The 26,658-nt window shown below is 41.6% G+C and overlaps 1 protein-coding gene across 1 annotated transcript in view; it reads right to left on the reverse strand.

The window, feature by feature from the left end:
* LOC112457341 (GAS2-like protein pickled eggs) overlaps window positions 1–26,658 on the reverse strand; it is a 60,406-nt gene that overhangs the window by 29,563 nt on the left and 4,185 nt on the right. The window contains exons 2-3 of the mRNA XM_025020333.1: window positions 18,656–18,845; window positions 6,769–7,266 (exon numbers count right to left, since the gene is read on the reverse strand). Of these exons, the coding sequence (XP_024876101.1) occupies window positions 6,769–7,266; window positions 18,656–18,826 (669 nt within the window). The 5' untranslated portion in view covers window positions 18,827–18,845. The remainder of the gene's footprint in view (window positions 1–6,768; window positions 7,267–18,655; window positions 18,846–26,658) is intronic.

Consider the following 26,658-nt stretch of genomic DNA (forward strand, 5'->3'; position numbering starts at 1 on the left):
CTCTCTCTCTCTCTCTCTCTCTCTCTCTCTCTCTCTCTCTCTCTCTCAACAGCATCTCAGGCTAATTGTACGTAATAACTGAGACGGAGACTCGAGGAGAGCTCAACGCCTTTTATGGTAGTCCTATGCGAAGGAGCGAGCGGATTCCTCTCTCATTCTGCCGGACAAATAGTAACTCTTTCTCTCAGATCGTAAATAAATCGCACGACGATCGAAGGCCGATCGTATAGCCGAGGAGAATTCGGAGCGACCAAAAAACTGATGTAAAAAAACACTCGACATGGTATCTGATGAATTTGCTGTATTTACTCAATGGTTCACTATCAGTTATTTTTAGCGAAGCAAAACTTGATTGACAAGTTACTGACTGTTATATAGACTCTTCGTTTCATCAGTGCCTTCATTATGAACGATTATAAAGTAACGTTATGTGTGTAATTGTCGATATTATTATACTTCACCTCTATTTTTGAATATAAACGATTGTTCAAATATTATATGTGTGAGTAACGTGTGTGCAAATATAGAATACGTGGTAACTTTGGATGACTCGAAGAGGGCTGCAACTGAATCATACCTTCCCGAAATACACGTCATTCTCAATGTAACGACAAAAATGTTTCATACGTACTTAGAAATTAGCTCCACAATCCAAAGAATATGAGATAAGAATTGCGTGAGGACCGCGTGACCACAATAAGCCTCCTAATTATATTACAAAATAATTTAATAATAGAAACATTATGATGGAAAATAAAAATTTTAATTTTTAAATACTAAAAAAGTACTAAGAATGCCTAATACAGAGGTAACAAGAGCGTACAAAATGTAGATTAATAACTGAATAATTATGAAAAGCTAAAAAATAAAGCGTTTGATAAAGAATTCATATATTTCTTAGCCACAAAATTAAACTTTCATATAAATCAACGATAAAGATACAAATATTTCGGTGTAAATCTGAAAATGCTGAAAATGTTGAATCTAAATTGAAAGTGAAAGTTTTCAACAGAAGTGAAAATATGGAACAGAAAAAGAGGGCAAAAACTGACGGGAATCCAACGGTTTCAGAATAAAAAAAAGCGACACGTTCAAGATTTCATAGAAGTGCGCTTATCGCCGGAAATGAGTCACGACGTCACATATCGAACTGAAACGAACGAAATGGACAGCGAATCAATATTTTCCTTCGATAACCTTCGAAACGCTGATAAGATCTGATAATTAGCACACATACAAAATGCTAATTGTGATACGAGTTGCAAAAGGCAAGGTCGAGGAGGTCGAAAAAGACGGGAAAATAACTAAAAGAAGGTACATCGTGAATATCACCTAAGAAAAGGACTCCCTCTTTTGAGGTAACTTCGTCGACTTTGCTCTTGAACTTGATACGAAATGGGCTAACGGCGATCAATACGCGAGCTTTCGGCGCTTGCGAGGCGAAGCTCGGTCTGGTACGGGTGGCGGTAACTTCCCTGAACATTCGCAATAGAATCTACCGTGGGTTTCATGAAATATTTACCTTGGTAATATTTTTTTCGCTGAATATCATCCATTTACGATGAAGCTGTCTCATACGCATAGAAAAATATTTTAGCTGGTTTAATTTTTTTCTTTTTTTTATTTATTTAAATCTGATTGCAGAAAGTAACAAAGCTAAATCTTTGTAGAAAACAATAAACGTAGTTTATTGTTCTAAAAATATTATTTACAATAAAAATTCAATAAAATATATCAAATTTCATATTAATAAAGAGTTTTAAGTAAAGAGGTAAAATTAGAGAATGGAAAAATATTTAGATAAAAGTAAAGAATTTCAAATATATTTCTAGCTAACTGTGCAATACGCAAAAGGTGCATCGCGCGGTGATTAAAGACGCGCGCTGAAATCGCATCAGGCTCGTTAAAGTGACGCGAATAGAAAATCCACGGTGCGCAAACTCGCGGCGCGGCGCGGCTAACTGTTCCGCAAGATAAAAAAATATGACTGCATATAAATTAAAGAAAAAAATTCTCCCGTCTTCTCGCGCGCCGCGAATCCGCCTTCCGTGATAAGTGAACGTACTGGCGGCAACGACAACGCGCAGTTTCGCATTGCGCCAACCGCCCGTCGAGGGTACAAAACACACACGCGTATATATCGCGTGGTGGTATAGAATTGCACAGTTTACCTCGGCTATCGATTAGATTCAGCCTTGTTAAACGCGCTAATCTTATCGCTGCTCGCAAAAGACCGCGGAACTCATCGCCGCCGAGTCATTGTGAATCATGGAAATCACCTGCGAGCGTGCGAACCGAAGTTCCGCAAATACATTGTTAGGATTTTCCAGATTTATATCTGGACAACGCCATAAAATGTAACACGACTTTGATAAGTACTAGCGAAACCCAGATAAACGAAAAACGCTGATGTAAAAGTAAAAGCAAAACTACAACTGTAAATAAAAATTTTATATAACCTTTTCACGGATAAAGAAGCGAAGTTTACAGATTGATGATTATAAATTTTATGCACTTGGCTATAATTATTCATCATAATTATTTCACAAATATAAGTAAAATAAAAGATCACGTGAGTTTTGCGTGAAAAATAAAAACTATCGATTTTTCGTTAAACAAAAAAATTATTAAGGATCTATAATAACGTAAAAAATAATATTACATTTTGCTGCAATATTAACATCACTTAATCAATAATTATTAACCGACGACAGAGATAGGAGTTATTCGACGGATAATTATTTATCGTTAAACTTGATGTAAGAGCTCTCGTACAAATATCTCGTTTACTACAAACTCCCGCTGTAGAATGTTATCATAGCGATTTGCGATTATCGCATCTCGTACGCGATTAGGCGAGTCGCGGCCGCGGAGTTGTTTATATCAAACGCGGCTAACAAAGTCGTAACGCTCACGATAAGATAATACGCGTGACAAGAGTGAGTCTAATCGATGGACAGCGTAAAACACGCTCTTACTCCACGGCTCCACTCGTTTTCTTCTCTCTCCTTGAATCATCGCCGCGCCGCCGCTGCATCGCCGCGAGGAAAGGCTTTAATGCGAAAGCGAACGCTCCGGAGAATGCACCTTCGCGTTGTTGTGTCTTGCGGCGCAAAGAGAGATTAGATTAATTATCAATAAAGCGGCGAGTTGCCGCTTTGAACACTCCGACACTTGACACGAGACGACGTAATCGTCCTTTCGATTCAATCGCGATTCAACATGTTCTCAGCTCAGGGCCGACTCTAATGAGCAAGATCCGTGACATGGTGTAAAAATGTTAATTCTTTACATTTTTACAATCCAAAAAAAGACGATTAAAAGAAATTAAAATTAAAATCAATATTGTTCAAACTACTTCACGCTGAATTGTTTCAAATCGTGAATCTTTCTCTCTTTATCCCCCTACATCTTATATTTATATATAATTAAGAATTAAGAACTCAGTCCATGTAAAAATCAGGAAGGAATTTTATTGTGACCCAAAATTAATTTACTTGGCGACAATGGAGAACCCACGTCCTGGCATATTTCGTTACTTTCGCAGCTAGGACGCGGTAAATATTTCTGCTAATTACGGAGCCCGACAAAGCCGGCTTCAGCTCGCCTCTCAGCTCGCCTCTACTTTATTGGAATCGGAGGGCAACGCTTTCACAGTGTATTACTACTTAAAGCCGACGCGCGCGGCGTCGCTCGGCCTCCCCGCGGCGCAAAGTGAAATTTATCCGGCGATATCGGCGACTGATCGCGAAAATCGACGCACAATACGCTCGAAAGGCGGCCGTAATGACGCTCCCACGAGATTTACGGCGGTAACACGCGCGCGTTCGGCTCTACTATGCAACCGCTAACGCTTACAGCGCTTACTCTATCTACTAGGGATGTTAATGCTGTTACGATACTATCCAAGTATCGATGTCGCCTCAACTTCCCGCTTGGTATCTTGCTACATATAATTATTTTATCGTTCGTATCACCAGAGATTGTGCGATGCGTATTATCATGTCATACTGTTCTAATAACATCATGCAACTATTTTCTCGAAGCATATTACTTACTTGTGATGCTTTTAAGAATTATTACCACTTTATATTATGTTTATATTTCGTTGAAAAATAATTTTTAATTCACACTCTGTCACTATTAATTTTTCACTGCTAAAAACCTTCTGAGGATCTTTCTTAAAAATATTAATTTCTACATTAATAACGTGATGTCATTACTTAAAAATGCCTGTGTCTCTTGTATTAACTGTAAAGTCTGCGGTTTAATAGAGTTATTCCAATAAGGAAGCGGTGAAAGAAACATTGGAATTCTTGTATTTGATTTCAATATTGAGGCGACATCGATTCATTCCCTGCATCATTTTCACCCTGCCGTGTGGCGTATCTTTCACTTCATGCACTTAAGTAGTACAACGATACGACAGCCCTCTCTTCCTGTTCCCGTAAAAAGGAAAGATTTATTACAACGAGCAGATTTATCGTAACATTCTACGATTACGTCGAAATTTTCTTTCGAAAGATAAAGCGATCGTAAACCTTCTACAAGGTACATACGCCACGAGCGTTTGGTGCCACGACATCGCGGGAAAGCGTCCTGGAATTCCTGTATGCGGCAAAGCCGCGACGTTATCGCCCGGCCGCGGCGCTGTAAGCCCTGGGGAAGGAATTATTCCGCTTCGTGAAATGCCGCGATTTAGCCTCGCAAACACGTATGCCGGTCGCGTGTATCGCCGCCGGTAATCGCCGCCGTTAGACACACTCGCGAGTCGGCTAATCCGACATTTTTAGTCGATACAAGCCGGTCTCTCGGTCGAGCAAAATTATTATCATTATTATATACTGCACTGCCCTTTAATTGTAAAAATAACATGAAGCTACATTAATAGACAATCATACAATAATCAAACATAATTTATTGAGTGATTTGCTCGGTAATAAATTACCAGTCAAATTACAAGTAATAATCGACGTAAGTAGCACAATAACTTTAAATGTTATATTAAATATTTTCAATTAACAATTTCTCTCGTTTCTTTTATTTCGAACCTTGTAGATACTGTGCGGTGCAGTAAATAATAGAAATTGTTGCCAAAGATAAAGATCGCAGTTCTCCCTAAAATTCGTCCGCGGAAGGAAGGGCGAGGGGGAGAGGCCCTCTCTTTAGTTATGTCATTGTTTGATGATATCGTGATGTCTACGACGGAAGTGTAAAGAAGATACGGAACAGCCGGTCGACAAGCCCGTGAAATATAGAGAATATTATGTTTCCATCGTCGCGGAGAGGTATCGGCCAATGTGTCGCGTTCTCCGCCAGCGGCAGTGCAATTAACGTCGAAGAAATGGCGTTATCGCGACGCCGGGCCGTCAACGCGATTCGCGTGCACGACGAGACATTTAACGCGCCATGCGCGCGCGTCATCGTTACCTGTTAATTTATAATAAGCAGCCGACAATAAAATCTCGAATAGGTCGCGCGCATACGGTGGGAGCGGTCGACGGCTTCGTCCTTTCTTTGCCAAGACGTGTACATGCGCGCGAAAAAAAGGAAAAAGAATCTAGAAAAGCAAGACGTGGACACTGCAATCTAAAATGGTTTAAAAAGTTGACTCATTTCCTTACTTAAGAACACAATAACTCTTTTTTCTACGTGATATTGTTGCCGCAATCAAAACACAAAATTAACGATAAAAAATAATTGGTATCAAGATCATTGTAATTTTGAAGTGTGAAATTTGTTTAACCCTAGAATCCATGAGAGGGGTCGATTTCGACCCCAGGCAAACTTTAAAAAAAGAGGTTTTTGCTGATTTTCTGCATTTTTCGGTCTTTAAATGGCTTTTTTCACTAACTAAACTTGAGTAAAATTAAATTTACCGTATACCATTCTCTTTGTTATTAAAAAACGAAGAAATTCATGTAGGTTTAAAGACCCTTTATTTCTGTAGGACCGGTTTTACGATCAAATAAAGCGTGGGGTCGATATTGCCCCCAGTCATGGATTAGAAGGTCAAAAAAATGATACATGGATTCTAGGGTTAAATACGACAGTCGCAGGATTACGCTAAATTGTAGAAACCATTGCATCCTTCTTGACTATCCTTTTTACGATATCACCGCAAAGTGTGGTATCGATCTTGCGGTACCTGATACCGAACGAGCGAAACTATTGACACTCCATTAAATTTAAGCATCGCGATATCTCTTCTCTTATTTCCGATCGCGCGATATTCACGACTCGACGTTGGCGAGTTAGGACCGCCATAAATACATCCGGATGGGTTGCGGAGTTATTTTCATAGCCGCGGCACGTTACGGTCGTCGTTGGCAATGATACGCGACGAAACCCGCGATTCGAATACGTTCAAAGCCGTCGGGATTTAATCGGTGAGCCATCAGAATCGGCGCCATGAATCGTTGAGAAACTTCCAAGCTACCGAGAGATCCGAGAAGCATCGCAAACACGATGATCGTTATTCCGGACTTCGAAGCGATGCTTTGAGAATAAAAGGGATCGAATTCAGAAAATTCATAGTATGAGAGAGAACTAATAGCGAATTCGATCGGACGCTCTAGCGCCCACTAGTGCGTCCAACCGAATTCGCTATAAGTTAAGTAAAAAATTCTTGCTCTTTTATAAATGCTGAGTTTTTTCACCGCGTGTACCCTAACATCCGGCCATCAACGGAGGCGTAAAAACGTCACTCCTCGCGTCGAGATCTATATATTTATTCCAAGTATGTACCAAGATCATATTTTCACTCACCAACTCGTGGAGAGTCTTGAGATCGTTCGTGACGATCTGCGGCTGCGGCCCGTATATGAGGCAGGGTTCCTCCTCGTACTCGTCATCGCTCTCCTCGTTGCCGGCGCCGTTCGCCGCTTTGTTCTCGGCGGCGATCTCGCGGTCGATCTGCCTCTCCATCTGCACGAGCAACGGCGCGAGCATACCGAACTTGGCGCCGCGACGCGCCACCTCCAGCAGGCATAATATTACGTGTCGCTCATTCTTACGCATTATCAGATCCTCGGTCTCGAAGAGTAGGCACTCGATGATGCCGAGGCTGTTGCGGCACCAATCGATGAAGTTCGAGACGTTGTCGCGGGCGAAGAAGGTGCCGGCCTTGGCGTTGGGCAGGTAGGGCACGTCGCCCACCTGGCTCATCGGCAGCGCCAGGGAAGTTATCGAGCGTGTCATCGGCATCTTGCGGGCCTGACGCCGGACCACGTAGTCCGTCGCATATTTCCGCACGTTGTTCGCATGCTGGAAGCAGAAAAAAATCACTTTGCATCATCTGATGCGGGACAGAGATATGACAATTTGGTAGAGAGAATGATAGGAAGACGAATCGCGCGCACGCGTTTTTACTAATTTAATTGATCTAAGAGAACCTTGATTACTTTTCAATTCTTAAATTTCTTGAAGTAAATTGCCCTCTTTCTTGCTCTCTCCCTTAAAATTTTAATTTATTAAATCATAAGTATTTCTTCTAATATCATAATGGCATAATTTAGGGCGTCCTGGATTACGATTCATAATACTCACAATTTAAAGTGTGTCACGTATGCATCAATGTTTCACGACGCTTATAACAAATGTCGATATTTTATTTCTGTCGCCTGGAGTATACGCGCGTAAAACACGATATTTCATTTCACGCTATTCAACACTTTCTCATACATACGTGTCGTCTCCTCTTACATCATGCGCACACATACTTATACGTTATTCAGATGCGAGACTTGACGCGGCATCAAAATCCTGGATTTACCGCGAGCATTGAAATGGCCAGATGGCATCTGATGACCGTCATCCCCCGAGAAAAAAGGCCTTAATGCAATATATCACGTTATTGATTTAGATGAGTGAGCAGCTAAAAAGAGATTCGGGATGCGCACGCCCTTGTATATATGTCAAATATCAACGGGGAACGGCGATGATGGACAGCAAAGAAATCTGATCGCAATATGAATTAAACAAAAGAGATATAAAATATTCATATTTTTTTTTTAACTTCTACAAGTAATTGATAAATTACACTTTTAAATATTACAAATTTTATAGTCATGAATCTTCCATTATTTTTTTAAGGCAGGAGTTAAATAATATCAAAATAAGAGAAAAAATATTAGTAACAGTAACTGACTCTTCGCTTTGCTTTTCTTCGGAACGCTCTGCTTTTCTTGCCTCCAATTTGACTACAATCAGCACATATATCACTGACGATAGTGTTATTTCATCCCTTTAATCTCTTTCCGTTTGCTCAACGCTCGTTTTCCGCCGAACATCTGCTCAAACGACCGTGTCAGCTAACTGGGTGCTCGTTTTAATGACAGTTCGTTGAACTTCCTCCGCTGCTCAAACAGAGTTGACGCGAGATGACTTGCTGAGAGGTATTTGGGTTACGTTGGAAAAAGAAGCGACCGCGCAGTACGACCTGGAACAGTCAGCCCCGCTAGAAAGTCCCCGACTTGTTTAAACAAAATCATATTTCGTCCGTGCAAACATCGCGCCTTGCGCGCAGGCAGCGCGCAGCGTGCGTCCGCTCACGTGCGACGCATCGAGTTTCGATGTCACGTTCACGCGGCTAATTCCTTGTTACCAATAATTCTTATTCTTCAGTGATAGATTTATAAAATTATTACATAATTTGCAAAAAATGTTATTATCTCAATTATTAATAAATAATTAATCAATATAATTCTATCTTATATTTACGGAGTCTTTGTAGCGAGCCTTTTTAGTTTTCTACCTTCGATATCTATATTTCAATTTCTTTCAGTAGGAAGAGAAAGATTCTAAACATTTGGAGGCAAATTTTTATAGTCTGGTCTGTCAAACTTTATTTTTTGCCCAACGGCAATCAATTAATTGTGTTGTAAAGTTCTCAGATTGCTTAAATCGTCGGCTATTTTCACGCATCTTTAACGCGAGATCGAAATCAAGCCTTCTACGAAAAACCTCCGGTTAAAACGAGATCACGACGCGCATTTTACGCGGACAGGTTTTAGGGAACCCCGTGAAAACGTATTTCTCGTCTGCACGTGGACGCCATAAGGTTGCGGAGCTGTTTACGCGCGCGCTCCTCGACGCACACTCATAAAAATCACATCTAACGGCATCCGGTTGTTTCGTCGGCCTGTCTCGATACCTCCCGAGGGATAATATAGAGATTAGACGAGTCCGCCAACAGGCAGTTACGACTGAATACGAACGACGATAATGACAATTCAACAACCGGATCATTTTGTCGAGGACTCTTAAATGATGACGAGAATGTTCATCAGGGAAATGTACGATCAAACTCGGGAATGAAAGCAATACGAATGCATTTTTTTATACTTAAGATAAGCTGTGTGCGTATTTAGAAAGTAAAAGAGATAAAATAAGCCATCTTTTGAAAATTTTGATGATGAAAGAAACCACTCTCTAAAGCAAGAGGAGTCATTTCTCTCTTACATTAGTGTACCTGTCTTTAATCATCCGTATAGGCGAGCTGAAAAATTAACCAAAAGGATAGGGGATTCATAAAAAAAGTTGATTCCCGATAAAAGTCGTCCTCGAAGTATTTAATTACTATTTTGTTTCTTCTTCGTGTACTAGATACTGAAAAATGTCAGTAATATATTACGTTTATCTGCTCGACTGACATTATATAGCAATACTTTTTTTCTTTTAACTGTACCATCCAATCGCAATCCGATCTCAAGCCTTTCGATACTGCGTTGAGCATCACTGGTGAGAGGAAGAGTCGCGCTTATAAAAGACGAGAAGTGGCGCATATGGTAATACGGTCGGCAGATGAAGCGACGGCAGGATGTCACATTACGTGGCCCCTGACCCCTCTCGGTATCGTCGTCGCCTACCACGGACCAATATGCCTAATGAAAATGGCTGCTGCACATTCTATGTTTGTAAATTGGAGCGGTTGTGCGAGGCGTTTCATTGCGCTCGAGGGGGAACGCATACGAGTTAAAGCGTAACGCTGCACGCGGTGTGGAAGGAAGAAGGAAACCAATGAGACGTAACCAACGAGAGCGCAAGTAACCATTACTCATAACCCCGTAACTTAATTTAGTCTCCGGCCGGGGCCAGGGCTTACGCGATAAACCGTTGCGGAAATTTATGGCTGTTCGCGGCGCGGCGAAATGAAGCGGCGAACGCGCTATCGAAAGCGCGACCACGCACAGCATGATCTAATCTAATTAAAATTATTATATCTATTGCGCTGTATAGACACCGTCGTGATAACGAAGCTGTTGATTATTACGTGAGTAATTTACGTGTAGAATTGCACACTACAAAACTATTAAGGATTGCGAATCGATTAAGATTACGACTAATTATACTAACTTCAATATTAACCATTAATAATTCAAGATTAAAAAATAAATGCTGAGAGGAAAAAAATTTTTGATGTTAACGTTTACCAATTAAATGTATATTCAACACGCATAACTACCTATATACTACCTATATAACGGTTTTATAAATTCTAGCGAGCAATCACGTTACCGAGAGGATTACGTGTTGTATACAATTGAAATTGACTCGCGCACAATTTAGATTCCTGAACAAAATTAATTACTTTACAGCCGGCCGTTCTTATAACTGTGACGAAATTCTTTGCGAAGAGATACCCCGCTATAGGATTGTTCGCGATCCTGTCGTTCCTGCGCGCCGGAGGTTAATAAACCTCGACCGTTTGTACTCCTAACCAGTAAGACCTCGCCCGGCACAAAAGCGTCGTGAATCATCGTGTGTTCTACACGCGCGCTGTAAGATGCCTCCAAAGCGTCGCACGCGCGAACAAGTATGTAAAATCGTGCGAACGTGCTTTCGCCAGTCTTTATGTGGCTGCCAACGACACGTCGCGAAGTATTGTACTCGCCAGGAAGTGATTCGCGTGTCGCCGTTAAGGTCAGAGAAATGATAGATCGACGATAAATGTTTCGCAGTGAATATTCACGATAAAAACGGTGTTAGTGAAAAAGGAGAGAAAAACGAATATATAAGTTAAATTCTTTTACAAAAATAATCTTGATCGATTTATATTTGTGAACATCTTATTGTTAATGGATGACAACGCGATGTAATAAAAATTATCGGCATTCGCAACAACGGCCTATCAAAAAAAAACTCCATTGGCATTACAAGACAAGGCATATCTCCCTTCTTGACTGATCGCCTGAATTACTTAATAGACACTTAATGTCGATTAACTGATGACCGATAGCAAGGGAGAAATATCTACCACTATCATCTCAATGAATTATCCCGTTATCATCCACGTGATAATTTATCTAGCAGCTATTCCGAAGGCTACAAACGATCAGTTTCATTCTCAATTATTGCCTTAAGAAAAAATATAATATATAGATTCAATATATTTATATACCAATAGTACTAAAAATTCTAATTGTCTTTTATAAAATTTGGTATGTGATTCCGAAAAATTGATTCCTGTATATAAATTATAACATTATGATATTATTTACGTATGTAGAAAATACCGCTATTATTTACATCGATTCACTTTTCTCTATTGGTACCTTCCGCCTCTTGAAAAGAAACGTTCCGCCGTCCCTGAAGCAAACCTATACTGAAAAGGTACAATGAACCTCTTTTAAGACCGCGAGCAGTTACGTCCACGGACGTCGACATTGGCATTAAAATGCGCCGGGACTATAAAGGCGATCTTCGAAGGTCCTAGACCGCCCGTCGCGTCTCCTCGCAACTGTCGGCGCGACGCGTTGTGGCGCCCGCTCGATTTTTCGCCGGCTATTTCCGTCCGGTGTTTTTACGACGCATCCCTTGCACCGCATTTCGGAAGCACGCGGGGGATACGGTGTATATTTAGGCACGAGGTTGAAAAAGACCACCCCCGTGCCACTCATCTCCAGTTTCGAGGGATTATGAAAAAAAGCATCCGGTCGCTGGATCCGTACTTCTAATCTCTGAGACAAAAGGAGTCGTCGGCGCGTCTCCGGCAGTTTTCGTTGCTTGTGCTCGAATGTATCTCGATGTGCATCCGTAAACCCTGTTCTTTCAATGTGTGTGTGTGTGTGCGTTCCCGGAGAAATTAAAATATCTCCCATATTTCAGGGTTATTTGTGGGAAAGATGAAATGCCCCGTCATTAACTTTCCAATCTTCGCGGGGATTTATCGTATGATTCATTATTCGGTATATATAATTTAGGCATTTATTAACTTCTTTCATTATTTATATCATATTTTCAATTTTTACAGGTTTTATTTATCGTATCATTATATATTCGGTGTAATTTAGACGCACTTATTAACTTCTTTCGTTTATTTATACCATATTTTACATTTTATGGATTATTATTTATCGTATCATATTTTACATTTTTACAAGTATTATTTATCGTATATATATTTTTAATTATTATTTAAATCTGATATTGAGAGACGAGAATAATAATTTCGAGATTAAAGTACTCCTACTGTAAGCTTACGTAAGCTTGTGCGAATGGTCCTTCATACTACCGACGTTTCCGAGCATAAACAAGCTAGATAAAGGACTAGGAACTCTCAATAGAAATGCTAATAGAAGGCGGCCAGGAAACGCTCTTGACCTCGCCTGTGTGTAATGCGTTTCCTTGGTGTGAAATACGCAGAACAAACGCGCGCCAGCCAGCGACGTACTCCGTTTTACGACTGATCTTCCGAAAAGGATAATCAGTTTACAAGGACGCAAGCCTGCGGTTATTTAACACGTGCGTATCGTATCCTACATGATACATAGAAGATAATATGAGGTTCACCTTCGTGCCACAGACGTGTGAAAACACGATTCTAACTTACTTTATGCTCAGATAGATTGAAGTTTGCTGTCCTACTTCTCGCGCAATTAACAATTCTATTCTAGATATGATCTCAGAAATCTCGCACTTTCTTTAAAAAATAAACGTCGGACTATACTCGCGAGAAAAATGGCAATTGCTTCAATGTTGATTAAGTCTATAACTACAAACTAATGAACATTTTTTTCACGGGAGTTTATTTTGTGGAAATAGAAAAAGAAAGGCTTTAAGTTAATTTTAAAATTGATCCGATTCCACGCTTTTCTACATCTCGCAACGTCACAGAACGGCACCAATCACCATTCCATTTACGGCATAATTCTACGGCGGAATCGAGTCTCATCAGCTTTCCACTCGATTTCAATTAACTGCAAGAAATTTCAAGGTCGCCGACCTGAATTCAGCTTCCTCTTCCAATTCCTTTATATATCTACGTTATGATTGCGCTGCACATATAGATTTTTCCTCCCGCGATCCGAATTATTTCAAATGTAAATTTTTCATAATTTTATTTGTAATATGGAATAAAGTTCTTTTATAATAGATTTTTATAATGGATACCACTAGATAATCTCTTTGATCTCATTGTCAAATGGGCTACAAATATATTTTATTTATCTTCTGATATAAATTTACGCTTGTACAATTAAAATGTTAAACTTTTATTAAAATTCTTCAATATTTACTAAAGATTTAAAGGATTTAAATAATTTCTTGTGAGATACAGAACTTATCTTCATAACAGGAAGGATCACTGTACATGATCGATTGCGCGGATGACATAAAATTGCCGATCGGATTTGCATTCATCATAGCGTGATCGATAACGCCAACTCATTGGAGGGAAATCGCCGATCCCGTTCGCGTTTAACAGCACTGGCTCTTTAGATAACTGATAGATACGCCGATAAACTCGGTTAACGAGCGACTCGTCGCCGAGAGGTAACCCGCTCTGCCACGCGCGTCAGAAAAGTCGACGGACAATCGTCTTGTCGGGAAAGCCGAGCTCGTAACTCTTCCATTAATTGGCTCATTAATGCGTCCAGCTTCCTCGGATCCTCGGGATCGACCCCGATCGCGCGCGATCTCGACTTAACGCGTTTGACCATCGATCGGGTTAGCCTATCAATTTATCCAAGTAATGGCCTATTAAATCTCGACACCGTCATTTCAAAATCGTGCCGCGTTCTTTACATGAATATTACAAAGAATATTGCAGTCGCAGCTCTTAATACAGAAAATTATATGATTATTGCATATAATTATTAATAAAAATACTTATGCATTAGTATTAATGTCGATTCACTATTGCTTCTAAAATTACACTATCTCAAATTATACAAATTGTATTATCTCAAATATTCCACTTATCACGTAAAAGCAACATTTTATTTTGTCTAAAATGTATGTGAAAATAAAATAATAATAAAATAATATTGTTATTTAAGGAACAAATTTTAGTACTCTTTAAATTATGGATAGTCTTGATGGTTACTATCTACTTTCACGATTAAACTGACTTGCTTAAACAGGCTTTAAGGTCTGCAAGGGACAAGCATCAGGGATGCGCCCGATATAGTGCCCGCCATAAATTCTAATTCCGAATGAGAGAAAGAGGAGCGAGCGAAAAAAAAGCAGATGGCGACAATTGCGGTTAATTAATCGCGCACGCTGCGCATCGCCTGGAATTCCGCGACATAATCCGGAATCCGATAAGAAGAAGGCCTCTCTTCTTCTTCTTCTTCTTTATATAAACATGGTTATATGGGATTATCATTGAAACGGCGTGAAACGGCATCGACTCGGTGTCCTTGTAAGAAAATCACGAGATAATCTTCGAGTTGCGCGCTATGAATGTACATTATTTAAAAGTAGCACGTAGGATATATTACTCTTAAGAATAAAAATCTCAAGATACGGCATTATAAAAGATAAATGCGTGAATAACTTCAACTCAAGAAGAAGACATGCATGTCACAAATAGGTATAAGACCGAGTGATTGATTATTTTCATTGAATGTTCGTGACATAATTGATTAATAATTTTAGATCGATATTACGCATGGCGGTACAGCGCTCGGAGATAGTGCCAGACGATTTCTATATATGGTTCACCATCGGGGCGCCCGGTATTTGTCATTTCCGACAGGAAAGGCCGCGCGCCGTCGCTTCTGGCTCCTTTCGCTTTCGGGATATATCGCGCGATCGTGATTAATATGGATTGCCTGTCGACCTTTAACCGTATGACAAGTGCCATTCTCGAATTTGCTTTGAAAAACGCTCCTTGCGCAGCTACTTCATGTCGAAGGCCTCTCTCTTTCTGTACATCATAAAATTCACCGGACCGTCAGGTTTATTTTCGGACGGTGTTGCGCGAAAGACATCCTTTTAATTAATTGTAAAATAAATCATTATTATGTGAAATAAACTATTCATTATTGCCAAGAATTGCTGGAATATAAATTTTTTGACAGTAAATGTATCCATTCTTTATGACAATTAATTTTTATTCAACAATTTTTCGGGAATCTATAGACGTCATATTAAAATTTTATCTCTATAATCATCATAAAAATATCATATTACTTTATAATTCTCCAAAGTCATTACTGTTTGTATAAAATTAGAAATAGTCGTTACGATGGCATAGACGAAAGCGTCAGTATAAATTATTAATTTTCAAGCAGAAAAGAATTAAGACAAAAGTCTTTAAAAAATTAATTTTTATTTTCTTAAATTAACGTAAATTACGTCACAAAAGCAGTGTGTTATATAAATAATGCGTTATCATGCATTATAAAAAAAAATTGTTATTAAAACATTATAGGTAGGAAACAAAAGGTTCGGGCAATTGAAATAGGTTTAAATGTCCCTCGAGTCTATCGCTGCGTGTCGTGTACTCTAAGCTACAGCACGTATTGCATGCAGGCGCCTGCACGCCTCCCCCGCCGTAAACAAAGTACAATAAAAATCGCAGTCTGTAAAAGTTCACCGCGAACGATAGAAAAGGGAGGGAAAAGTAGAAGAGAGCCCCCAGAAGTGCCAGTATCGAGAGCACTAGGATTCCTTATCGTCCCTCCGTCGCGCACCTTATTATACTCCCCGTCTCGCCACTCGTCACGGCTCGTAAAGTCGATATATGCAAAAGCACTGCTCCTTCCCCTGCATCGCGTGTTTCTGTTCGACTGCTGCAACCCAATCCTACCCCCCTGCCACAGGTAAGAAATTCCAGTACCTCACCGCCGAGATCCGCCGTAATCCTTAGGCCCGATTCAGGCTTGAAATGCCTCGCGCCTCGTTCTACAGTTCGAACGTGCCTGATGCTAAATGTCGGGACTTACCGTTCGCTTTTCCATCATCACTTGATTGCGATGTTTCAATCAGATTTAAATTGCGTACCACATTTCGACATAATCGGCATCTTTTTAATTTCTTCTCCCTTTTTCTTGTTGTTCTTTATGACCTTTCGTTTCTTTCGAAATCCGATAACCGTGGATGTACGAATTAATGTTAATACGTCCGATCTAACGTTGATGTAAAAATTGCACTATTGCCTCATTGTAGCCTGTATCGGGCTTTAAGGCGCATATACTCGATGCACCGGTGACTTTCTCCGAGTTGGCACATAGGGAGCGCATTGCACGCACCGCGAACGAGCTGCCGCGCCGCGGTTTTATCGTCCTCTGCCTACTCTAAATATTTCTCCGGCATAAATTTATAACGACGACGGTGGCGCGCCGCCGCTAATAACGAGCACGGTCCGGCCGATATCCCGGCATTTATACGAGCGTACGCGCTCCGCGCCGATCGGATACCCGTCGCGGATCCGGTGGGCATTATGGGCGTGCGCGACGGGGCCCGTGGCGATGAATGGAGCTCGTTTCGGTCGACTCGAGTGGCCGCGGTGGATCGTCGTCGGCAGATCAGTGAAAGTCGACTCGAGCCTCGATCCGGCACGCGGGCCGATCCACGCTGGATCGCGATTGATCGGGCACGGTATCGTTCCAGGAACCATTAACGGATCGAGCCGTGATCTGGGATCGCGGGATATAAAATGACGGTAATAAAAGTGTAAGAATTCACGGCATTGGAAAGTCATCTATCGAGCAACAAATTTTAATTAGCGTATTAATAATGACGCATTGTGCTTACGGCTCTTTTCCCTTTCTCGTGTTCCCAGCCATGAATCAAGCCGATAATATTCGCAGCCAGCGCTGTTCTATCGCTGCGGCACTTATCTCGGCTCGCGATTGCATACAAACGCGCAAATCTTAAACTCGTAATTTCCACGCGCTCGTGATCCGGCATAAGAGCGTCGCGATTGCCGGCCGCATTAATCGGGTAATTAAACCATTATTCATTGTGTCTTATATTTTTTCTTAAACGCTCCAATTTGCCGTGCCCTTAATGACTCGTTAAAATTGCTTTAATAATGCCCGAGCTAATAAGCTGACCGTGTACACCGTCGACAGCCGATCGGTCACGCTACGAATGACTACTCTATCCGTCGCTGCATGTCGAGTGGCATGGTCGTGTGGGAGATACAGGTTGTACGTATGTACTTTTTTTTTTATTTCAACACCGCGCGTCAATAAGAGCCAGTGATTTTAGCATACAGGTTTTACTCGTTGTCGCTTATTGACGAAAAAGTAACATGTACGCGCGTGCTGTCACATGCATAATTTCAACTTCGTTTAAGTAGACATCTATATTCGCCATTACGTATGTCGCGGAAAAACTCATTTTTATTATAAATATAAAAAAAGAGAAAGAGAATATATAATACATACTATTCGCGCATTGATTTTTAAAAATATAAATGAGTAATTTTTTTTAAATAATTAAATAAATAAAGAAATGATCATTTTTTATGGAGTCACGATTCTCTTGTATTAAATTAAATTAGATTACTAATTAAATTTATCTATAATTATATAATAAACGAAGATAGATTTCAGGTTTAAAAAAAAATCATAGAATTATCATAACAAAAATTATGTTATTGATGATTTATAACGTGCGCGAATTTTCATTGTCAGTATAATTATGATATTTATAACATTTTAATAAGGATGTAGACAAACGGCCGGAGAAATAAAAGAGTTCTTTAATGACACGCTGTACTCTTCCCACTCGCATTAAGTTCAATCATAATTCACGCCACGCAGGACGAAGAGCTTCCGCTGGACGTCACCCGCATCCTTCTTCCTCCTTGTCGCGATGCACACGTGCAGCTTTTATGCATCTTTAGCGCGTGCCGCGTGTTGTGCAGTGTGTTTGTGAATGACGCCAGCGTTTCGACAGGAAACTTCATATCCGAATTTTAAAGAAGAACTAATTTAGCATGACCAAAGTTTTTCCCGCACTTTTAACTCGCATTCGCACTTAATGCTCATATATAACGTCAATATTGCTAATATCTATTATTCAGAATTATTTCAGCTTGTATCGCTTCGAATAACAAGTTGCCACATTGCAGAATGGATCGCTAAAAAACGCGTACTTCTAAAGGAATCACGTCGCTAATGTACGTATAGCCGCACTTTCGCGGTACTCCATCTATAGGCGGATGTTTACGAACCGGCGAGAAAATAAACGCGGAACGAGCGAGAGAACCGTGACAACCGTGTTCGAGAATTGAGGTCAATAGGCATATCTCGATCGCAAGGGGGAATTTTTCGACGACGATAAGTCGCGCGCGCGATAAGGATCGCCTCGTTACGAGCGCTGTACGGCGCGCGGCGCGCGCTAAACCGCACGGGACAATCGTGCTTCCGCGATATAGCTGTAAGTTGACAGGCAAATCATTGTGACACACACTCACCTTGCATAGAGCGACGCCCGTGTCCAGTCTGTCCATGAAATTGTCGAGATTGATCCTGAGCTCCGGATACAGGGCGTTCAACCATTCCGCCAGGTCCTCCTTCATCGCTATCAGGTATTCCTCCGAGGATTTGAACGGCCTGTACGACCTCCCTTCCAGTAGCACCGACATGATTTTAACGATTCGAAAACTGAAAATAGACATTAAATTATATTGTATTAGAATGTATATATATTAAGTTTATCTTTAGACAATTATTTATTTTTTTCTCTTGTTCTAGCTCTTTTATTTTTATTTTAATATTACAAACTAAACAGATAATATCTTGAGCACTTTTAAATTACTGTTAATTGTTAACTTATATCACATTTGCTTTAAAATTTGAATATCACTTAATAAAGTAAATCGCATTACATTTATATCGTTTTATATCGACAAAAAGTTTCAAACTGTTTGACTTTATACTCTAGATTTGGGAGCTCTGTGGCACATGCACTTTTCCACATCCGCTTATTTAGGATGTTCGGCGAGAACTGAAACGACTTTGTTAGGTGCTATTACGACAAAGGACTTCCGCACCTTTTTGAGACCCACGTGAATCCTAAGGGATCAAATGGGATCTTTTACAGGTTGCTCATAGGTCGATAATGGGACACCTTTTAACACATAATTTTCAGATTTTTTTAATTCTTAAAATCCTTGAAGTTTTATAAACTTTTTTAACTGTTTGACTTTTCAATCAATCATAATAATTATTTCCCTAACTTGCATTTATCATTATCTTTTCTTATTAATTTCTTATCTTTAATCAATTTTTTGTCAATTATTTTTCTATCAGTGTTACTTTTCTTCCCTCCTTCTTTATTCGAAACTTGGCTGTGTACATATTCTAAGTGCAAAAATATAACACAGTATATAATAAAAAAAAAATCAAGTTTATATAAATTAATTGCATTTAATATTCAACTGCATTTATATGTTGCATCAAATTTGCGATATGCGTTGAGTTAAAATTTTATGATTTCAACTCTTGAAATATCCCGTATCATGATCAACGATTATTAATCGTTCCGACGAAAGCTACGTTTGCCACGCACGGGAATTGCAATGTGCCGCTAACGGGGCCCCGATTCGTTTTCTCACGCGATATTTCCACGTCTAGATACCGTTGCGTATGCAAATCCGCGGGCATTATTTCGCAGATGCGAGAGGCAGATTATAAACATCCAATGTATAAAAATCGCAGGGCTCCGCCAGACAATGGCCACTCCGGGTGTCGCTGTTGACAATGGCGCGGTCATCCCCGCGATATTTTCCCCCCATGCTCGTCATACAACCACCCCATATACATATATGCGTACTGCACATTCTGCATACTCCCCATACATGAAAATCGCCATTGTGAGATTCAAATTAACCGAAAACTTTGGTAAAACTTAGGTAAAGGTAAATTCTATTTACGAACTTTGTTGTTAAAGTACGTGCATAACTTGAATTATTTGTATGCGTATTACGTAAGTTTCTTCTTTTCAGCAAAATAGCACAATATTCTCTTTGTTCCAAAATGGAAAGTTTATAGTTGTCTGGAACTAGCGCTAGTCTCATTTGGCCAATTGGTCCAATATTATAAACAAATATACATAGATTTAAAAAAAAGTTATTGACTGCCAAAAAATTGAATAATATTCTTTCGATATTTTTTCCTTCCGCTGTTTAACTACAATACATGTTTATTTCTGAATAAACAAACACGCTTTACATACGTTCACGTACGTCACATTGAGTCATTTAGTATTTAGTTCCTGCTACATATCTCCATCAACAGCATTGTGCGCAACTCGTAGAGTAATGTACAGGTAATATCGGGATCGGGAGCTCTCGTCGAGACTCGGCAATGTCGCAAGTGAACTCATTGTAAGACATGGTTGCGCCGATACAGCGACTGAATAGCGTCGCGTCGCCGGATGACGTTTCGGCGCGCTCGAGTTTCGCTGAATGGAAATCTCGGTGACGAACGGGACTTTGGTATTTGATAAATAAGCCTACGCCGCGCGTCGCGGCGGATTAATGAGTAGACATTGCGCCAGCCGAACGGGCACGAATGAATTAATGCGCCTGGCTGCGAATTCAAAAGGAAGTGCCGTGACAGGCGCGGGATCGGCGACCGTCAATAAATTTCAGAATGTTTGCGTGCCGATCTGCGTGAATGAGCGGAAGGTCGGTTTCCGCATACGCTAAAAATGTGTCATCGGAGACTGTGTCATTTCCTTGAACTATTAATTAATGTTAGTTTACACATATTATATCTTGTTTGAGACGGCTTATTATAGGGCAACAGATATATTTTATCCTTCCAACAATTCTGAGGTCATTGACTAGTGTGCGAAATTAATTATCCCCTTTGGCTTCCTAAACATTCTAATTTTCCAACCACCGGCATGCGCTGACCAGAGAAGATAATCGTGGGAAATCATCCGTCACAGGCGCGCCGCCGCCGACATAATATCCGACTGCGACAAAACACTCCATTCATGGGACCCCACAAAACCTCGTTTCCATGCGGTCTGGCCTCCCCCCTTAACTCGACGTCAAGGATTGACCGAAACGAGCTTGAGAATCATTTACGGAGATCAGAAGAGGAAAATCACTTTCAGTAATATACGATGGCACGATAAAATTTATTTAGGAGAGGGTTAATTGGATTAGTTCGGAGTTCAAAAGTTCAAAGTTGAGGAATAAAATATGTCGTCGTCTGATCGAACTCTAAAAGGAAATATCAATTCCGATTTTTCGAAGGAACACAAATGAAGATAGACGCGGCGAGTTTGGAGCCGGCACTTCTCATCTTTGTGCGTTCAAGCCTATAATTTATTAACGTCTACGGCGTTATGTAAAGGACGACGGAGGGAGGAAAAGGAGAGAAGGAAATGAAGAAAGATCGGAGGACATGAGAAAGGAATTAGCGCGTAAAGGGGACGCGCGGGAGCGGATCGTGGAGGCGAGAGGGATTGAGATGAGGGATTCCTTCGCCGGCAGCCGCACGATCGCGGGATTACGGTTTACGAAAGGTGACTGCGAAATGTCATCGTATCGCGTTTCCCCGCGATACGACGCACGCGCTCCTCGTTCGCGCGCGTCTCGCCTCGGGCGGCAACACGCCCCACGTCGTCGGCGCCACGCGCATACTGCATCGGGTGCATTATTATGCACACACAAGGATTGAAAATGCCAAAGTTTAAGTCGATTGCGATCCGCGGACCGCGGAAACGGCTCGTCTGGAACGAACAACTTGAGCAACGCCTTATCGACCCTCCTTCGGCGAATGCGCGTGATAATTTATGATACGCTTATCTCGTATCCATGGAATTCTGTATCCAGATATACGCTACGGACTTGATAAAATGTATCACGCATTAAATGAATGGCGTGATACGGCCGTAATACAGATTTAATGATTTTAATTTATATAGTGACGCGAGTGATCAAATTTGTTACATGACACGACGCGTTATTGAAATGTTTCGCCTTAATAAAATATTGTAAAATTATGTTGTCACAAAGCGAAGAATAAATTAAAACGCACTCAGCGGTATATATGGTGGATGAAAAACGAGCGAGCGCCTGTAGGCGACTGATGGCTAATTTACGAGCTAATTCGTGGCTTTTTATCACCACTCGCGAAAGGGCGAAAGCGGCAGTTGCTGAATCACAGCGGGGTTGCGAGCGTGTAAAACGTGTCGTTGCGCTTCACGGAGTTCGCCGTGGCTTTCATAAATGTCGGCGCAGCGCCAAGGAATCTATTAGGGATGCACGCGGATGCACCGTGGAATTTAATCCTTAAACGTGCGCGATTCACGCGCGCTATCTTCGCAGCCAGGCGAAAGGCGCGTTCGGGAATTGATAGCGTCCTCCTTTATTTCGCAAAGTGGTTAACGGGATTTTATGTGTTCCTACACACGGATCCACGAATGAATAATCGATGACTTTGCAAGTACTAAATAACGAAGCGCATATCCAATTTGACGCCGGGGTAACACAGATGTCGATTATCGTTATGTTAATGTTGTCAACGTGATGGTATTTCATTTACTGGCATGGCCAGCTTCGCGATTGCCATCTACATAATTGCCGTGTTTTTTCAGATGCGAAATTCCGTTATGACAGACACTAATAAAATCGGTATAAATGGGCTGAAATTACAGCCCGTTGCTTGAAACTTGAAGCCCGAAACTTGAAACCAAGTCACTGCAATTTATAGGATGTAGAATTTGTAGAGCGTGGAAATAACATTTTTGGGTTGTATCGGAAAAAAAATTAAATAGACTAGGAATGTGTACGGAATAAAAATACTCAGATTGATGCTATAAGGAGAACTTGATTTCCCTCAAGATTCTGCGAGACTATATAATCGCGCTCCCGACTTATCTGCGTATGCAGCTCTTCGTGACATCGCGTAGACGCGACGTGATGCACCGTTATGTCAGGTGTAATGCGCCTTTAAAGTACGCTCACGTAGGTAAACTTACGAACGCGCTTTCATAGGGAACAACCGTGCGCGCGATATCCGTAGGGCAGCAACTTGTTAATATTCCGTCCCTTATACGTGCCGCTCAATGGAATAATAAGAAGCCGACGAGGCTCGTGGAACCCTTTCTCGACGAACGTCTCAGCGCGAACAATGAAGTCGCGTTTGATGGAAAATGAAATGGCGCAAAGCTAGAAAAACGTACGAGCAACGTCGCACTCTTCGGTCTCTCTCGCGGGCGTTAAACTTTTCAGGACGTCCTCCTCCGCCGATCGTGTCGCTGCATAGCAACGGACACGATGAGACGGGTGAATAGAATTAAAGGCCGAACCGGATTAAATAAAAAAAATATATGTATCTAAACGTCTTTACGAGTCGCCCGGCGACTCAATTCCGACCGCCTCGACTTGCTTCGTCATTTTTATCTGTCGCCCATGCGACGTTTACGAACGCGCGCACGTATACAATTCCGATCCCCGCACGACTTATTTTACTGACTCTTCTAATCGCCAGGAAGCAGTTACTCTTACGCTCTATTACTATAATTTCTCTGGGGCGCGCGCGAGTTAAGTTCATATAATCCGATTCATCCTCCCCTCATTCATCGTCGATTACGATAAATATTATGCAGGATGAGTTATGTAAACAGTAACCATGTAATATAATAATCGTGCGTGAGCGGTGACGTTTTGCAGAATTACACGTACCTGTCGCACACAGGTAGCGTTTCTTTCACAAATCCGTATATCGTAAGATCCCGTCTTAGGTAAGGACTTTATGAGTAATTACGAATAATTTTCTGATGCTTTATTATATTACCCCGCGTTCTCCGGCGATTTCACATTAGATCCTTTATAATCTGGCAATTTATAAATACCGCGTGTGTGATATACATACGCGCAAGATGTGAGAGGCGTACGCGAGTGTTGTTGCGCTCGATCGGCCGCCGCCGGCCGCGCAATTTAATCGCGCGCGCGTTAAAGTAATGTTACGTTATACGCGAGCAATGCGACGACAACATTCTTGCGTCGTACCAAAGATAGCACCGATATATTATTAAGGGAAAACAAGATCGCGATAAATTGAAAGTCTCGCTGGCGTCGTAATTATGGCGATGGCCGATGTGATAATTTCGCGAAAGGTAAATATAGAAAACGAATCCGCCCGGGTACGTATAATGCTCGTTTCATGCAAGCCCAATGAGGCGCGCCGCGCAATTAACGGTCATTTGCTCTTTTACAGCCCATTAAATATCAACTATGTTCGGCCTTTTTTTTCGCCACGAGAGTCGTCCCACGTCCCAGGATTCCGCGTGATTATTCGCGACTCGACAAGACGCATCTATTTCATTTTCGATAAATGTGCTCCGTAGCAGAAGTTTAAGCGTCCGTGTAACGCTTTAAAAAAAAAAAAGCTACAAGAGATAAAAAGTTGCGTGACTGTGCCTTCGTCACAAAGACGACACGAGAATACACGATTTACATAGCAGAGATATTCGACAGATCTGTCAATTTTGTCAGATTTGACCAACTTTCCTAATTAAATATAAGTAGGCCGATACATACGTTTATGCATATATTCCGCGTTCCTCCATTATTCATAAAATATTATGAATTATCTGTTTGTCGCATAAGATATGCACATCAGAATTTTCGCAACGACATAACAACTTTCGAATACATCATCATATGAGATATTTTTTCTCAGGATATTTAATACCGTCGCAAACTGTAACACTTCGCTTTTATCGCGTCATAAACATTCTACAATTATTCTATGTAGGTGCTATTTCTTCATGTACCAAGAAGAGGTACTCAGAGAACGGGAGGCAATGCAACCGTAATGATTACATCGCGGGGTGGAAGAGACTCGGATTCGAGATATCATCGTCGTCGAGATATTAAAAGCCCACTCACTCGCATAAGAATGACAGCGTTTCTTTGTCCGAGGAAACGGTTTGTTTTAAAATTCCTTACTAGTATAACGATGCTGAAGTGTATAAATATAAACCTGCACGAAACACATCGCGATATACAAGCGGCATGTGTCTCCAAAACTAAAACAAACACAACCAAACTGGTAAAGCCGGCGTCATTTATACCTTCCCGTCTAAAAAGTATTTCTGGCAAGAAAACTATATTTAGATCTTTACACACGATAAATTCTTCTGTAATCTGCTGACAAAATAAACCTCGTACAATTATTTAAAAAAAAAAGATCATTCAGTGTCGATTTAATAGCTGTCGCGAAATCGTCGAAAAATAAATCGCTGATTCTAATAACAAACGATATTGCAGCGTCGCATTCAATGTAAAGTACGGACAGTCATCTCGATGGGCGCTGCATATCCGGGAAACCGGATGTGTCAGCCGGCGCCTGTTCCCTCTCGCGCGCAACGCGCGTCGAGTTACGCGACGCATAATTGCGCTCGAACGTGCACCGATACCGGGATCCGATAAGCGGTCCGGCGCGGCGCGGCGCGGCGTCGGCGTGTTCGTAACGCCTAACGATTTCATTCATTTCGCACGACGGAATGAACCTGTTCCCGGCGACGACGACGACGAGCACGACGAGCTCGGCGCGGCGCGGCTAACGCCCGCGCGCGTAGCCGAGCGCGAATGCAAATCCGCGTCGCGCATGGTCGCGCATGGCCCGCGTTGCAACGAGAAACGCGATATCTTGGGACTACGTGCGGGACTCGATAACGTCGACCGGAGCACCGACTCCGAAGTCGTTTATCATTACGCGCCGGCCCGTAAAGTTACCTTCGAGCGCGCCGAGATTGATCACCTCCCGCCTCGGCCGGACTTATTGCCCTCCCCCACGCGTCTTTCGTCTGCTCCTTTTTCTCCTCCGCTCGTGGAGGTCCATTTCCATAACCGTATTGACAATCGCGCGCGAGCACTCGAGGCTGAATCTCGAGGACCCGCGAATAAAGGCGCCGGTCCGCCAGCTGGGCATCCTAAATCACAGAAACTTCAATTCCAAGTGGACCGAAGAATCCGTATAGGCAAGACAAAAATTCGTTTCAAAATCAATGCCTGAAATAAGAAAAAGGAGCTCCGCGCTTCTCTGACATCATAATTTCTCCCGTGGGCATCCTCCGCGCACTTTCGAAACTAAAGGCTCGGTTTTCGTCATAATCTCCCCTCGCAAAAATTACACACTCCTTGATCGCTCTAAGGATCGTGCTGTCATCGTGCGGGATATCAAAACGCGCGTACGCACTGAAATCCAACTTAATCCGATGCACGAGGCGCATGGCACGTCTCTCGCCAAACGCATCTCGACAGCGCGTACAGCCCGGCAATATACGTGCAACTGATTTTCCGGCGATGCAACGCCGTTGACAGCCATTCATTAATCGTGATGTTCGGTATACGTTGTAATCTACTGGCCGGCGTCGAGCGCGAGCGAAAGATGGGATTAACGAGAGAGAGAGAGAGAGAGAGAGAGAGAGAGAGAGAGAGAGAGAGAG

The sequence above is a fragment of the Temnothorax curvispinosus genome, unplaced genomic scaffold (assembly GCF_003070985.1).
Source record: "Temnothorax curvispinosus isolate PA1 unplaced genomic scaffold, ASM307098v1 QBEX01000740.1, whole genome shotgun sequence".
Lineage (NCBI taxonomy): Eukaryota > Metazoa > Arthropoda > Insecta > Hymenoptera > Formicidae > Temnothorax > Temnothorax curvispinosus.